An 18,036-nucleotide genomic window follows, 5' to 3' on the forward strand; every position below is an offset into this window, starting at 1 on the left:
AGTAAAATCACCTAAATCCTCTATTTTTGGAAACAACAGATGACCCTGAAAACCAATATGTACCAAGCATATCATGTTTATACATGAAACATTGTTAATGCTTCAATTTTACATTAAGTTCATTCTATTTTTTACCCTTAATCCACACTGCAAAGTGCAAACCAATGTAAAAGCTAAACCAATAACAAAATAGAATTCCACTCTTGCACCGGTTACGAATGAAATGCAGTGCAAAAAAAAAGGCCTACATATAACAATTTAGGTCATTAGATTGGTAAAGTGATGGATTCAATTACAACGTGATCATGCCCAATAACTAAAACATTGGGATCCGTGTCCTGGTCATGAATGATGGATAACACAGGGATTGCCTAAACTCACAAGTAAATGGTATAAGCCTCAGAACAGAACAGAATGAACAGAACAGAACAAGCAATTATAAATGCAATGCATTGATCCGGGAAGGAAGAAAACAAAGGAAATGAACGTGGACTCTTTTAGCCCAGCCGTTTGTGAGTTTTAAGAGTAATGAAAGGAACTCGTTCTAAGAAACCAAAGAAAGTACACAAAGCATGCCATAAAGGCAACACTTGATTTCAATTCGTTAACACAGACCCCGCCATATCCAATTAAAACTAGAAAAGCAAACCAACTCAACCCATCCAGATAAAAATAAATAAGATATATAATAAATAAGAAAAAAGTTACACGCTTGTTTCAATTGAAACTGAATAGACCGGGCATGGTGACCACAGCATGCCAACCTTCTTAAGTTAAAATTTAAGAGGAAGCTTCGGCTTCATAAAATACAAAAAAAAAATGAAAAAGAAAAAAAAAAAAAAAACACAAACCATAATCATTTGCAAGTTGAATTGGTAATTGATCAACAGGGCCGTCCATCTTCAAATGTACACAAATTACGGACCACGTCAATCTGAGGAAGCTCACTGTTCACTCACAGTAGCAGTAGCAATCCAGTCAGAGGCGGATGCTTGAGTTTCAGGCTCAACATGTGATGATAAACACAAGGGAGTAATTGCCACCTATTTTATAAGAGAGAGAAAGAGAGACTTAGCTATATCCATTGTGCAAAAAAAGTTAAAAGGAAGAAAAATCGACAGAGTTTAACTCACAAATCCATTTTCAAGCGCTCTACAATCCAGATCTTCATCCATATCTTCTAGCTCCTTGTCCAAGAACTGCATTAACAGAAAGACCTACTCAGCAAACCCCATAGGAACTCCAACTAAAAGTAACAAAAAGAAGGCCCACAAACGCAAGGATTGATATTTATACCAAGCAATGGGAAACAGAAAGGCATGGAGAAAGAGATCTTCCCTGTTTCTAAAATGTTCATATAATAGAAACAATAATCATAAACCAATGTTGATCTTCCCTGTTTCTAAAATGTTCATATAATCATCATATATGATGATATACCTCTAGACGGAAAAATTTCTTCACTGCTCGTCCTGAATTAGGTTTTCCAGCAACCCCTACTGATTCTATTTCCACATTCTTCTTTTGTGTGTTAACGCGGCGTGCTGCTCCCTGTGAAGGACATAATGATGAGATTTGAAGAGCTGAAAAAAACTAAACTCAGAGATTCAGTACCATGGCACAAGGTATTCCAGGAAATATACTCACAGCTGCAGATGCATCTCGACTGAGCTGTGCGAGCTGCATGCCAAGGCTTTGTTGGTTGGACATGAAGTGCCCAGCTCTGTTTGCTGAGACAGCTTGCCAGGTTGGAACAGACCTCCAGAAACTCTGTCGCGTTACTTTGAAACCCTACAAAAATACAAGCATAATATACATACGAGAGAATGATGAAAAAGAACCTATTGATTGGCAAACGGAGACCATAGTTCTTTCATAACAATCTCCTTTTTTCATCAGTAACTGCAATTAGATCTCACTAATAAATGGTGAAACCAAATATCTCAAAGGTTTTGGAAAGAGGGGGGACTAGAACATGGAAACAGCAAAAAGCTGTCATATGAGTGATTTTAAACTATAATCATTTTTATATGTTCAATCCTGGGGCTGGAACCCCCCCCCCCAATATAACCATACCATTGTTAACCTCTGTCCCTATGTAATGAGTTAGCAAATCCTTTAGCCAACCTTTGGGTCTTGAACCCACAGTTCATGTTGGAAGCCAATGCTCTTTCTTCTCTAATAAAGTATCTTAGGGTCCGAGGGACATCAATGCATTAAGATCCAAGGGCCATCAACCCATTAAGATGCAAAATAATTACAACCTAGCAATCACCCTCAGTTACCATATTAGTCCATGAAGCAGAGAAGGCCAATGTAGAGGAGCTCTGCCCTCATGATCCACCATCTGTGGCCTAGAAAAAGAAGAGATTTATATTTTCATGTAGACACTTTTTGTGCCCATTTAGCGGTTTGGGAGGCCTTTGAAACTTTCAACTTTCAAGTAGCAGCTTATGGCTTTACAAGGTGGGCCCTGCCTGGATAGCCTATAAGTCATGTCTGGTGAAAAATCCCAAAAAATAAACCTAAAATAGCTCTCCTAGAGACAAAAAAAAAAAAAAGGATTTCTGCCCAAGCTTCTTTTGGTGACTTCTCCAACACAGCTCAATCAAAGCTTCAGCCCTCCCAAATGGACCCTTTCTCCTTTTGAACCAACAGTAGCATCACAAGCCATGTCAGTGACCTTGCTCCTAAATCACAGAAGGGCAAAACTAAACACCACAAGACCCTGTGTATTCGCAACTAGGGCATTATTATTATCAGCAACTAGGGCAGTATTATTATCAGTTCAACAAGGGTTGAGATCGGCTAAATCTTTAAATTTCAGAATTAGAAATAGATTTGTGGGGACTCACATGTACTGTAATTGTAAGGTGATTTGCAAGATACAGGACAGGCTCTGCTCATCAGGGAAAAAAAAAGATACAGGACAGACTCTTGGAAACATAGACAATGTTATGTTGTTTGCTAATGACAGAACTAATTGATGAAACTAGAGATAGATCAAATACAAAATTAGATTTGTGGGCAACTCCTTAGAAACAAGAGGTTTTAAAATAAGTATGACTAAAACAGAATATATGCAATATAAATTTAATAACAATAGTCTCATTCAAAAAAAAAATTAATAACAATAGTAGAAATCGAAGTACAAATGGGATTGAACACCAAAAGATGTCTGAAGGTGACCTTGGAGCAGGACAGGCAAAACGTAGGGGTGTAGCTTGAGTCTTATGTGATAGGAGAATGCCACTTAGGCTAAAAGGAAATTGTTATAAAACCAGCAATGCTCTATAGAGTAGTGTTGGACAGCCAAGAAATAACATGTTCAAAAAATGAGTGGTGGAGAAAATAAACTAAGATGGTTTGGTCACAGGTCATGTGCATAGAAGACTATCTACAGCACCCATAAGACTAAGTGATCTTTTGCAAGTTGAAGGGATTAGAAGGGTTAGAAGTATACCAAAAAGGACATGGATCAAAGTAGTAAAAATTGATTTAAGCATCATAATTTAACAATGGATATGGCATTAAACAGAATGGAATGGCAAAACAGGATTCAGGCATTCAGCTAGCCAACCACCACTAGGTGACAAAATGAGGAGAAGTGAACTAAGATAGTTTTGTCACGTGCAGAAAAGATCGCCTACAGATAGGAGTGGTCATAGGCAGGGCCAGACCAGGCTTAGCACCTAATGTTAAGGGCTATAGCCCAGGCCTGGGCCAGGTCAGAACAGACTTTGGGCCTATGACACAAGATCTTAAACAATTATGCTACTACAACCAAAAGCACAGATCTCTCAACCTATCTTGCCTAGAGATCAGGAACAATACACTCATATAACAACTCCCTTACACCTTTTCAATCATATTGGTCACCTTGAGTGGACTCTTATAGCCTCTCCAACACCCTGAACCAAATAACAACAACAAGAATAATGATAATAATAAATAGATATTGACATCATATGTTTCTTCTCAACTTAGACCACATTATCAGCAAAAGCTTTTGAAGCATCACCAATATGATTGAACTGTGTATCCAACTTTTTAACCAAATAAGCTTCGCCAGTAACAATTCAAGATAACATAAAACACTAGGAAGGTTTGTCCACCACATGATTCACAGGGAACATTATAACCTAAACAGAAAATTCAAATATGAGATTCTACTGCCTACACCCTGTCAACTTCATGACATTCATTACTCCCCACCTCCAATAGAAACTGACTCAATAATCAATACTTGACAATGATGGACAAAAAAGGAGAAAGTGTGCTACTTTTACCTTATGGGATTAAAAGGAGACAAAATTTAATGGGACACTTTATCCACTTTCTCCACTTTTCCACACAACTCTTTACCAATCGTCTTGTTAGATCAGGGCTAGAAAGGGGTTTTTTGTTTAGTGACAACTTGTTACCTTCATAACTTTAGTTTGGAAAAAAAGGATCTCTAACTTTTTCTATAGCCCTGTAGGGCCTTTACATCCCTTTGTACCCTCTTGCATAAAATACATGCATTTCTTAAAAAAAAAAAAATCAAATGCATGAGAAAGGCAAACCTTATTTGTCGAAGGAGAAGTGGGAATTTCAATATTCAGTGAGCAACTTTTGGGGAAAGCTCCCTTTTCAACATCTCTTATGGCTGCATGTAGCAATGGAAAACAGACCTCAACCGCATCTTTGAAATCACTTTCACGGCTCTCGTCCTTCTTCCTGGCAAAAAGATTACAAGACAACCATGTAATAAATATATGCTGGAATGTAGTAAAGGCGACTGTATATTATAATAACAAAAACAAAACGAAGCATCAAAGCATGCACTAACCAGTTTAATGATATAGAGAGGGATGGTACACCACAGATCAAAGCCTCTCTAGCACCAGCAACGGATCCTGAATAGAACCTGTAGGATTTCCCAAAATGAGAATCGTTTATCTATCAATGAAGAACAATGAAGACATGACAAAGAATAAAGGGAAGGTTGTGCTTAATGGATAATAGTGGCCATAGAATTTCATTAAAAAGTGAGATATTAATTAATGAGCAGATTTTAAACGTTGTGCTTAATTTCAGTAAGTAATGTAGTAACGAAGGTAAGAGATCCAATAATTAAATGAAAGGAATTGCATCCTGCATTTACTTACATTTGATGCCCACAGCTTGACCCCCTGTTAATTCCGCTTATGACCTGAACATCAAACAGAAATAACTTATGTGCGGCCTTTGCATAAGACTTGGTGGATAACGAACTACAGCAAAAAACATGTGAATCCATACCAGCGCAGGTTTTGACCACGAAAACAACGCCCCTGAAAGAGCTAAGGAGACACAATCCGCAGGAGTACCTGATTAAATAAATGATAACCAGAGGATATTGAGACTATAAACATACAATAGGTAGCAAAACCACATTTAGTTACCAAATATTTACGGGCACAAACATAGCAATAAGCACGTAATGATCCAAAATCTCAAAGCCATTAACCAGAAAATTTAGCAATTCTTATCAACAACTGTAACTCTTAAGAAAAACTCCCAAATCCCTGTTGAAGTTAAGAAAGTGCCGAAACAACTTTGAAAGGAAGAAAGCATATATGCAGCATTACCGGAAACTTCGTAAGCTGTAGCCCCGTTAATTTCAGCAGAAGTCACGGCAAGCGTCTCGCAAAATGTGACCGAGTGACCGGAGACAGATTTATCACTAAGCCACCGTAGTACAGAAATGAACAAAATCAGATAACGTCTCAATATGGTCAGATAGAAATAAAATGACAAGAAGAAAAATGGAGAGAAAAAGAGAACCCACGATTGGGGGGCGCAGACATGAACATTGTATTGACCTTGCCGGACCAGAGCCTCAACCAGGAAGGTAAGGCCCGGGGCATCGATTCCATCCGCATTAGTGACTAACACAACAGGTTTGGAGCAATCCTGATCGGAAGAGGAGGGAGGGGAAGAAGAGGAAGAAGGTTCTGTGGATTCGTCGGTCTTCTTGGAGTGTTCGTCGCTGCCACCTTTTCTGCTAGTTAGAACGTCTTGTAGATTAGATATTATGGATGGGGGTAAAAAGTTGTTCTTCACAGAAGTCGTCATTGAGATGCGGAAACTAAAAATTATCTGCAACCAGGAATTCAATCACAGATGACGAAGAAGAAGAAATGGATTTTGTGGTTTTGGGTTAAAAAAAAATGAAAACCAAAAACCCTAGAAATCAGAAAGATAGTACTGAAAAGGAGGGTAATAAAGCGGGCGATAAAAAGGGGTCCCAGTCCCTACCAGAGACGAGAGAGAGAGAGAGAGAGAGAGAGACCGAGTCTAATGGCGTTTGTAACGTAATGTTTTCTACAGAAAAAAAAAAAGTGAGAGAGAGAGAGAGAGAAGGATTGCTTGTTCCAATCGGAAGGGAAAAGGATAAAATGTTTTTTCTTCTTTCTTTCGTGACTCTCTGATTAGCGTATTCTAAATCTTAATTAATTTTAATTAACTAATTTCTTTTTTTTCGAAAATGTTTAATTAACTAATTTCATTCCCTTCAATATTTTTCTCAATAAATTGAATGAATGATGTGTCATGTGTCAAGTAAAGGGTCCACATTTTGGTGGACCCCATCCAGGATCCTCGCAGACGCAGAGAGGACAGACGGAGACGGGCGACTGATCAACGGTCAGTTTGAAATGGAGAAAGAAGAAACAGAATACTGGGCAGCTGCTCAGGTCTCGAACAGTGGGAATTTTGAATAAGGTGTATATTTATTTATTAAAAAAAAAAAGAAAAAGAAAGAGAAGGGCCGATGGATTTGGGAGAGGGGAAGATCTTGGTTCTTGGGTAGGGTAATGGGCCCCCACCCAAATGGCACATGTTACGTACGGTACCACTGTATCATTCCAAAATGAAAGAGCCGAAGAGGGGGTAGGGGTCTGGAGTCTGGACGAATTACCTCCGTCCTTTGCAATCTCACGTGAATTGTTTTAGTAACAAGGTACTGAGTACGACAAATATAAGAGAAATAGTTAAAAAGTAATGTGTTAATTGAATTACATCTATTTAGTATGATGTAACTATGTACTGATGTCTGATGTTAATGTACATCATTGTTGAAGGGATTTTACGTAAAAATTAAACAAGAGTATATTTTCTTTTTATGAGTCACGAAAATGAATGAGAAATTGAGAATTGAGAATTGAGAAAGAAGTGGTGGTCGGACCATAATGTTTAAGGTACTTGCTTACTTGCAAATTGGTTCATTATTTGTCAATCGGTACATTGTTGAGGCCCAACCAATGAATTCCAAATAAAGTTGTGTTGGGAGGGTGGATCAGATATGGTATCAACCTTTGACATTTGTTATTTACAAACTCTTGACTCAAATTACATTGTCAAACTTTGTTTGCCCAAAATTTTGCCATTAATCCTTGAATCAATCATCTCGAATATAGTAAATCCAAAACCTCAAACTTAAATTTGAATCAAACAAACTAGGTATTACCGTATTACCTATGGGTAGGACTTAGGAGTAGGACCCAATATAGTAGATCAACCAATGGTGGCACGTTGTAGGATTTCTGATTTGTATTCACATCTGCGTGCGCCCCATAGCACACCCCCAACTGTGTATTGAGAATATCTCCCAATCACAAGTGCGAGAGATATTCTCAATGTACGCTAAGATGTGCATATGGAGTGTTTTGGGGGTGCATTGCATGGGAGGCAGATGAGAACTCGTAGCACGTACCTGGGTTGTCATTGGAGTAGGGGAGTTCAGGGGAACTGATTTTGGTTGAACCAATCGACCCCAAACGGGTCAGTGGTCCATTCATTCGGGTCAAGTTGTGATATCAAATTTACAAAATAAGAAACTCCATTGACCAGGATAAATAATGGCCAACGGTTCAGTTACTGAGGTTGATGGGTCGTTGACAGAGTGAACAATTATTTGTAATATAGTGGGTTACAGATTAATTGTTCCCTCAACTAAGTTTGTGATTGGGTCACCAGGTCAACAATGTGTTAAAAACACTGATTTGGTATGTACTTCAAGCGTCTAATTATCAAAAACAATAGTTTTATAGGGCTGGGCTGTTTTTGGGTATGTTAATTAAGTTGGGATTGGTTTTGTGATTAACACCCAAACAAATTTTGCAAATATACATGGTGTATATTAAGTAAGATATTCTCAATATTTTAATCATGTTTCCTGGCTGTGACTTATTAATAATTACTTCATATAAGATGTCTAAAATCATTGCTTTATAGGCATGATCCATAGGATATTTTGAAAAGGGGTATTATATAGCTTTATCACCAAATTACTAAGTTAAGGGCCTACCAATTTTGGGTCTCCTATTTACAAGTCCCAATCCTCCAAATGGGTTAGGCCATGAGAGTGCTAATGTTAAAAATAAGTGTTTATTAAATAAGTGTTTACAAATAAATGCTTATTTGCATTTGGCATCCAATTTTTTCAAGTGCTTAATAAGCACTTATTTTATGTCAGACATTTGGTGGTCTTTTTCTCTAATAAGCACTTAAATAAGTAAATGTGAATACAAATCAGAAATCCTACAATGTGAATACAAAAGTGTTGCGGGGCTTTTATGAAAACACTTTTGTAAAAGTGCTTTTATAAAATCCTCTAATAAGCACTTTTGTAAAAGTACTTTTAAGAAAATATAAATCAGAAATCAGAAATCCTCCAATAAGAAGTTTTATAAAAGTACTTTTACAAGTGTTTTCATAAAACTACTTCGGTAAAATACTTTTTATAAAAGTGCTTTCATAAAATTGCTTTTATAAAAGCTCTTTCATAAAAAATACGTTACTTTCGTAAAAGTACTTTCCATAAAATTACTTTTATAAAAGTGTTTTTGTAAAAGGGTACTTAAAATCCTTATTTTTAAAATAAACACTTATGTCAGGTTTATGTCCCAAACAACAATAAGTGCTTAATGATGTAGTCCCCGCCCAAATAAGCACTTGTTTCCAATAAGCACTCCCAAACATGGTCGTAGTATGGGGATGCAGTATTTTTTCATTGTTATTGTTACAAGATTGGAGATCAGATTAGAAGAACACAATGGCAGTCGAGTGGATTGAGAAACACCCCTAATTGAATGTTGCTCATAAGCAATCAATCTCTCATTCAGGGGCTGTTGGATAACAGTTGAATATGCTGAATTAAAAAGTTTATCTTTTAGTGATCTATAAGCTTTTAGCATGGTTGTGGGGCTTTTTAATGGCTGAAATTGAAGCCGGATACATCACTTTACCCTTTAAAATTTTATTATTTAATTAATTTATCAACTAAAAAAGCAAAGCAATAAGCCTTTTAATTCAAGCGGCGTTCTTTTTTCTAAATTTTGAGAGGGGGAAAGTTGGTCAATGGGATTTTGATTCCCCATTGATAAAAAATTCCATGTTCTTTATTCTGATTTATGTAGGGATCAGGGAAAGTTTATTTTCATGGGTATCACTTACCTAGTAAATAACTTTACCACCATGGGGGAAAGTTGCCAACACTTGAATGGGACAAAAATGCCCCTTATAATAATGGATTTTTATGGCTAAAATGGTCATTGCCTTATTTACATAGAAAATAAAAGAATATGGATAAATACAATTACCCGGATAACTCTTTCTTAGTAAACATTTACCTGGATAAATGCATCTACTCGGATGAATAACTTACCGAAAAACAAATGGGTCCCAGTAAATATCAACCATTATCAAATAACCCTTAGGATTTATGATTGGCATGGCTGTTTGGGGCATTATCATTGGTCCCACAGCCCACATCATGATCAGTTAATCCAAATTACCAAGATTGGAGCTACTTGATCCAATTTAGATCTTCGTTAGGAATGCTAAATCCCCAATCTCATATTACATTTTTAGAAGTGGTGCACCATTACCATTAGCCAAAAATGCATATATTAATTATACAACGTGGCTCCATTCATTTGAAATGCTACTTGTATTAGTATATATAATGCACCAAGAAACAAATTAAAGGAAAAAATTCTGATTCATTAGGCTATGTTTGGTTTGAAGAAAAAAGTAGGGAAAGGAAATGAAGAAAAATCTTTACAAATCTTATATAAGCTTTCCTGCATTTTCCTTCCTTTCTCTACTCTTTCCTTAAAACCAAACATAGCGTAATGGTGCAAATTGGTACTACTTGTCTAAAAAGAAAGAGGAAGAGGATTGAGGAGGGAAAGTAGTAGTAGTCAGGAAAACGTGTACGTAGAACGTACTACTTTGTCTCCTAATGGATTTCATTTTGAATCCACCCGTGCGGCATACGGTAATGGCTGTGCTGGGCCTGCAGCCAGCGTCCAGCGTCCAGCGGTGGCCCTTCAGTCTCTATCTTCGTGTTCGTGTGTGGTGTGACAACTACCAAGTCCCAATGGTGCCCAACACTGTGCTGCCCAAACCCAATGTTTATTATGTTGGGCCCCGTCCCGTCTTCTGCAGTGCTCCAATCCCATGACATGAAACTGTCCTTTTTTTCTCTCACTGTATGTCTATGAACTCTTCTTTAGATTATTTTAATGAATGATCTCACAGTTTTTTTTTTATCTTAAAAAGAACAGAAATATGTCAATGGGGAATTCAAATTAGCTGAAAGTTTTAGCTGTTCAGCAGGCTGTGGAACCAATGATAAGGTTTCACGTCATTATTTATATGCATAGAACCTGCATTTTTATGGTGGGTTCATGCATGATAACCTCATCATTGGTTCTACAGCCCGTTGAACAGTTAAAACATTCAGCTAAACCTTGCTCTCAATGGGGCCCATTGCAGACCTGCCAGCCCACTGGGCCAGTGCAGAGTCTTAATTTATTTTCACACAAATAAGTTTATTACTATTGCTTCTTTGCAACCACAAATGTTATCTAAGTAGGTTTCCAAGGATCAATTTTTGGTTTTTTCTTTGACCAATAATGCTGTGATTTGTGATTTAGTGAAATTAATCCAATCCCAATTGATTAAAAACCGAATCTCTCTCTTTCTCTCTCTCTCTCTATATATATACATGCATATATACATACATACATACATACATACGTACTATATATATATATATATATATATATATATATATCATCTGCCCTTGTACTAATAATAAATAAATTTAATATTTTTATATATTATATATGTATAAATTAAAAGGTAATTAATTTTTTCTTTAAATTTTCTTTTCATTTTAAGCACAATATATTAAAGTCTGATTAAGTCCAAACATGATCCGAGTCTAATATATTGGACACAATAATTAATTTCATATAAATTGCAAATAAAAAACAAAAATATCCTTACAAAAAGCTAGTTATATGCTCTGTTTCACCAATTACTAGATGTGCTTTCTTTATCAAAAATAGGATGTGCCTAAATCAAAACCATTATTATTTATTATATGGAACAAATAGAAGCCATCACAACCAATAATAGAAACAAAATAAAATCAGATTTCACACGGATGTCTGGTGAAATAAAGTTCATATCTTATGTGTCGGCCGGTGAGTTAAAAAAAAAAAAAGTGTTTATGTAAATATGGTCAATATCGGCATACCTCATTAGTTCTTATCGTTTGATAGTTTGAAATCGATATATCTTAAAAAAGGGTGAAGTTCATGGAGAGAGAATAAGAGAGAATACAAGTCCGAATCTTTTGCTGCCCACAAATATCTCCTCAAGAATGACAATTGAGATATTCCCCATTTGTGACTGTAGTGCCTTGTGGATGGTAGATCCAGACTTTAATTTTTCTATGTAAGTCAATTTTATGTTTTTTTTTTTATGTAAAAAGTATTAAAAAGAGTAACCGGCATATGTAAATATGCCATGGGGTATGTGGAAATATCAAATATGTCAATTTCCACATAGCCCATTAGTTATGACTTATGACCGTTTGATAGCTTGAGATCTGGACATATTCTTAAAAGGATGAAGTTTATGGAGTTGTTTTTGGATGAACAAACAAATCCCGTGGTCACAACTCTGAATCTTCCTAATTAGGTCAATAAATATTTAGAAAAACTAACTTTCTATTCTTTATTTTATGTTTTTTTAATCAAAAAGTTACATTTCTTCTAATTTGTGAATGGTTTCACTTTTTGACTTCGGATTGGAATTTACTTAAAATCTCCACCAGGTGGTAGAAGTAGTAATATTCTTACCTTGCTGTTTGACGAAAGTCTGAAGAAATTTCGGAAATTGTTATTTATTTGGGCTACGTTTGTTTGGTGTGGAAAATCTAATCGGGGTAAATTTTATACGCCGATTTTACTAGCGTTTGGTAAACATGTAATTTTACATTAGAATTGATGTAAAATTACATTTTAATTTAAATTTACATCAAGAATTGATGTAATAAATACATCGATATTTTATTACATCATCCGCTCGCTCCATCTCTGTCTTCAACATTAAAATATCGATATTTTATTACATCGACATTTTAATTATCGATGTATTTATTACATCATCCGCTCTATCTCTCTCGCTCTCTCTCTCTCTCTTCTCCTCTCTTCTCTTCTCCTTCTCTCTCGCTCACTCTCTCTCTCTTCTCCTTCTCTCTTCTTCTTCTTCTCCTTCTCTCTCTCACTCGCTCTCTCTCTCTTCTCCTTCTCTCTTCTTCTTCTTCACCTTCTCTCGCTCGCTCTCTCTCTTTTCCTTCTCTCTTCTTCTCCGGTTCCCCCCCCTTTTTCTCTTTCCACCACCGCCACCTGCCTCGATGTTTTCTCCGGTCTCCACTACACCCTGACGCCCTTCTCATTGAACTCTTCAGTCTTCACTCACCCTTGAGAGGAGACCCTCACTCATTCCCACTCGTTCCTCCTCTTCTCCCCTCCCTGAGGCAGAGAGTTTAATAGAATAAAACCAGCCACAAGAAAGTTTTAGCTTTTCTTCTTCTTCATTCATGCTTTGTTTCTCACAAAACCAGGGCATAGAACGTTTCACAGTTCCCTTCTTCCTATTAATCATCTCCATTGTTTCTTTTGCAGTTAAAAAAGGCTAATGACCTTCCTTCGGCAGTGAATGTGGTTCAGCTTCTCAAGCAACGGACTGTTACCTGTTATATTGGTTGCCTCGCCGTCTCCGGTGACCTACTCTATGCCGCCTTGGGTTTCATTAAGTCTCGCTTTTTCGGAAAAGGAAGGTCTTCACTGCTCACTAGGACTCTAAGATCCGAGTCTGGCACCTAACCCCGACCAAACAACATCAACTCGTGGCAATGACATCTACCGAAGAACTACGTCCGCGTCAGACGTCACAAGATACGGGTATGGATTGAACACGCTGACGCTGTCTCTGGCCTCCCCGTCAGCAATGGTTTAATCTACTCCATTTCCTAGGGCAAGTGCTTGAAAGTATGGCGGGTGTCGGATATCCGTTGCTTGGAGTCCATGAAACCCAAGGCAGATCTCCGCTACAACCAGGCGGAGAGAAGCAGTTGTTCATTCTCTCTCTCTTCTTCTCCTCCTTTTCTTCTTCTTCTTCTTCCCTTGCTTCCCTATTCCTCTATAGATCGTCTTTTCCTCCTTTACACCATCTCTCGCTGCAACAAACCAGAAAACATAATCTCCATTTACGTTGACGTAACCAAATAGGACGAGTGTAAATCGGCACAATGGCCGGTCCGTATTTTACACTCTTACCGAACCATTGTGTCTCAACTCCATCGGTGTAAAAGAGCATTTATACGGGAAACAAATGCAGCTTTATTTTTATTTGCTGCAAGGAAATTGTTATTAATAAAAGGGAAAAGAAGAGAAATATGCAATAGTCCTCATAGTGGTACTTCTGTAGTTCAAAGAATGACCCAATATTAGGGCTGAAAGTTGGGTCAAGTTAGGTCGGGTTGAGGCCAACCCTAGTTCAATCGTAAGTTTTAAACCCCCAATCCTAACCCTAATCCAATTCGACCTTTCCAACCCTAACCCTAACTAAAATCCTTTAACCATAATTCAACCCAATCTAACCCAAAGTCAACTTTGGGTTGGGCCCAACCCAATTTTCTTCTCATCCCTTAAAATCTCGTAGAATTTCTTAATCTTAGATCTTAACTAAATTTCACTACATACATGCATGACCCCATACTAAGTACGTGTTCATGATCTGCATTTTTTCATTTTTTAAATATTTTATATTATAAACTTTGAACTGTGTATTTGTGGTACTTTTAATGGGTCCCACCATGTATGCTTCTTATTCGATTGAACATGCATCTATTAATTTAAATATTTTGAAAGAGTGATTTGAATTTTGAATTTATTTGAAAATGTAACTAACCACTTCTAAAATACTGTTTTTTAGAAAATTAGAGCCCCATGTGTCTAAATGGGGGAGGCTTCAGCCTGACTACCTTCCTTTAATATATAGATAACATATATTAATCCTATGTTTTATTAGTATTTGTTTGTTAATATTTTTATTGGTTCTTTAAGTACAATATTCAGAAAAAAAAATGTTTGAAATGACTATAGTTTATTATGATGCCTTATAATAGATCTTTTATGGGCAGCAAGCTATGTGTGGCAAAGAACAAAGAGGAGATAAAGAATAAAATATTCAGAAAACATAAAATATGTTATAAAGGTTTTAGTATTTCCAATTAGGATTAAGTGAAGTGATTATCTTAAATGAAATAAATGATAGTGTGTGGTGGTGGCTATACAACTATCATGCATCTAAATAAATGATAGTGTATGGGTTGGGTTGGGTTGCCCGAAGCGTCAATCCTAACCCAACTCAAAGTAAAGTTGGGTTCATAAACCTTAACTCTAACCTGAGCATTAACTTGACCCAACCCAACCTGACTTTTTCGAGTTGGGTTTGGGCTAACCTGACCCAAGTTTCAGCCTTACCCAATATTGCAAGTGGTTATTCCAATTGAACAAGGGACTACAAATCCAAATACAGTTCCAAACTCGTTATTTGAATCAATGTTTTCAACCCGTCGTTTACTTGGCTGGTTGAACCGTTTGAATTGTCACTCAGCCAGGATTACGGGTTTGGTTCAGTTAAGACCCGCTAGATGGTAAAAAATTGTTGACTTGGTCAATAATTGTTTGACCTATCTAGTTTGACCATTGACCCATCCAACCCTGTGACTGGGTTATGGGTTGTGTACTCAATGTATACAAACTTTCAGAGGCCATAACATTGCACTCCGATGTCCTATTGGGGTGATTTTTTTTGGGTCTTTTCAATATCTATGCATCCCAATGGCTGAAAGCGCCTTGTGCCGCTATTTTCACGAAAAAACCCTTTTTGCCTCAAATTGCAATTTTTAATATTTTTAAATAAAAAAAAAAACTAAATTAAAAAACATAAATTAAATATAAAATAATAAATATAACATATCTAGAACATATTTATTGCTAAAATATATATTTACAGACACACACACACACACAAAAAAAAAAAAAAAATATATATATATATATATATATATATATATATATATATATATATATATATAGCACGGTCTGAACCGTTCGACTTGGCTAGTTGAACTGGTGACTTGCAACCCAGAGGCAAAAATGGTTCGACCTCTGGGTCGGTTTTAAAACATCAATACATTGGATACATGAAAACTTTCAAAGGCCATAACTTTGCACTCCAATGTCTAATTGGGGTGTTTTCTTTTTCTTTTTTTTTTATTTTGGGTAACTTTTCAAGATCTATGCATCCCAAGGGCATTAGGTGCCTTGCCCCACTATTTTTTGTGAAAAAAATCCCTTTTTTGGCCTCAAATTGCAATTTTAATATTTTTTATAAATAAAAAATTAAAAACTAAATAAAAAACATATATTAAATATAAAATAATACATCTAACATATCTAAAACATATTTATACATTATTTATCGCTAAAATGTATATTTATACACATATATACATACACACACATAGGGGTGAGCATTATTTGGTTAAAACCGAAAAAACTGAACCAAAAATTTTGGTTTTGGTTTTTTTGGTTTTGGGTTATTTTGGTTTTGTAAAATTTCAGTTTTGATTTTGGTTTTCAGGTTTAGAAATTAGTTAACCAAAAAACCGAATTAACCAAACTTTATTATCTATAATATATATCAACATATAATACATATATAATATGTATAAAATATATTATATTGTATTTTATTATGTATTAAAATATATAATTTATCATATACATTGTATAATATATAATATATTAAAATATACACTACAATATATATTAAGGTATATATAGTGTTGAAATTCAGTTTGTTTATATATATATATATATATATATACATACATACGCACATACTTAATACATATATATGCTGACATGGTACAGTCTGAACCAGTCGAACCGGTGACTTATGACCTGGAGGCAAAAATGGTTCGGCCTCCAAGTCGGTTTTTAAAACATTGCTTTGAATTTGGATGGAATTATTGGTTTACTCCCACCCATGAAAAGTAGTGACACCTAGGTCAAAAGAACTTCTAACAAGTCAGAACTTGAGAACCGACAACAACATTCTTAAAAAACCGTGTTGGTGGTAGTAATGTCATGGGTCAGTCACACACACATGACACACATAGCGATGCAAACAGATCGGATTGGATTCAAATCAAGGTATATTCGAATCCGATCTGGCACTGTTCATGTTAGATCCGACCCAAAGATCTTATCGGAACTGATAGGACTTGATTTGAATTCGAATCCTATCGGGTCGGATCTTCGGATCTGATTCAATTCAACTTATTTTCTTTAAAGATTAATAAACTATTAAAAGAAAAAATAAAACATACTAATTTAAATAAAGTAAAAATAAAAAATACAAGTATTTATTTAATTATTTTCACCATATATATACATGTTTTTTTTTTGTAAAAAAACAACACAACAAATTTATAAATAAATAAATAACATATATACATGTATTATATATTTATATTTATAAATATTTAATATATATCAAATCGGATAGGAGTGATCTGAATCTGATTCGATTTCTGATCGGATCCTATTATATGACCTGATTTGACCCAAAGATCCGAACAGGGGGTGATCCGAATTCGATCAAATAGGATCAGATCTCGTATCAAATCGGATCACGATCCAATCCATTTGCACCCCTAATACACCCTAATTAACTGGGCCTCTTATTCTATGATAGAAAGAGAAGGGATAAAAAACTGGATCCCACTTAAGAATCAACTTCCCACCAAGGAATCCGATCCATCACACTATTGTGTGTACTACATGCAATTTTGGGAGCTTCCAAAGTTCTTTAACAAATGTTTTTGGTATTTGGGAGATTGAAATGCATTAATTTTTAGGGGTGCAAATGGATTAGATTATGATCCAATCCTATTTTTGTTGGATTCAGATAATCTTTTGTCAAATTTTCGGATCAAATTGAATAATGAAATCAGATTGAAAATTGGATCAAATTTGAATCACCCTTTATTCGACCCAATCTGATACACACAAATATATAATTTATTAAAAATTTTGGGCATTAAGTTATAAATTATATATATATATATAATTTATATAGTAAATATTATTTATAAGTATTCATTATAAATTATAATTTTTTTCTTTTAATAATTTAATAAAAATTTTGGGCATTAAATCAGATCAAACCAGATTTGGATATCCAACATCCTTAAAAGATTAGAATTTGAATCACCAATTTTGAGATCTGATCAAATCTTTGGATTGAATTGGATCTGCGATATGTGCTATTGGACTGGATTTGAATATACCCTAGTTTGAACCCAACCCAATCTGTTTACATCCCTATTAATTTCTTTGAAAGGAGAAAGGCAAAGTATACGTGATACAGGCAAATGCACCAAGTAACAAACCATGATGAGCCATTGCACTATCTCAAGCTGATTTGCGTCACATCCAGTCTTCATAAGTGAGAAGGTGGTGATGGGACCCTTCTCCTAATGTGAGCAACCAAATCAATTTTCTCGGTATATGAGTATTGAATTAGGGCCTGTTCATTTGCTCTGAAGTCTAACATCTGAAAGTGCAATAATTA

General features: G+C 35.7%; 1 protein-coding gene across 1 annotated transcript; it reads right to left on the reverse strand.

Annotated features, from left to right (window-relative positions):
* Nucleotides 1-667: 667 nt before the first annotated feature.
* LOC148846924 (uncharacterized) lies at nt 668-6,432 on the reverse strand. The gene is made up of 10 exons (XM_088951250.1): nt 5,813-6,432; nt 5,613-5,707; nt 5,284-5,351; nt 5,151-5,194; nt 4,832-4,909; nt 4,566-4,719; nt 1,648-1,791; nt 1,441-1,551; nt 1,134-1,199; nt 668-1,043 (listed from the first exon to the last, which is right to left on the reverse strand). The coding sequence occupies exons 1-10, from the start codon at nt 6,097-6,099 to the stop codon at nt 945-947; spliced, it is 1,146 nt and encodes a 381-aa protein (XP_088807376.1). The 5' UTR covers nt 6,100-6,432; the 3' UTR covers nt 668-944.
* Between the last annotated feature and the right edge of the window lie 11,604 nt (nt 6,433-18,036).

Source organism: Nelumbo lutea, chromosome 6 (assembly GCF_056320005.1).
Source record: "Nelumbo lutea isolate HS-2025 chromosome 6, American lotus-T2T, whole genome shotgun sequence".
Lineage (NCBI taxonomy): Eukaryota > Viridiplantae > Streptophyta > Magnoliopsida > Proteales > Nelumbonaceae > Nelumbo > Nelumbo lutea.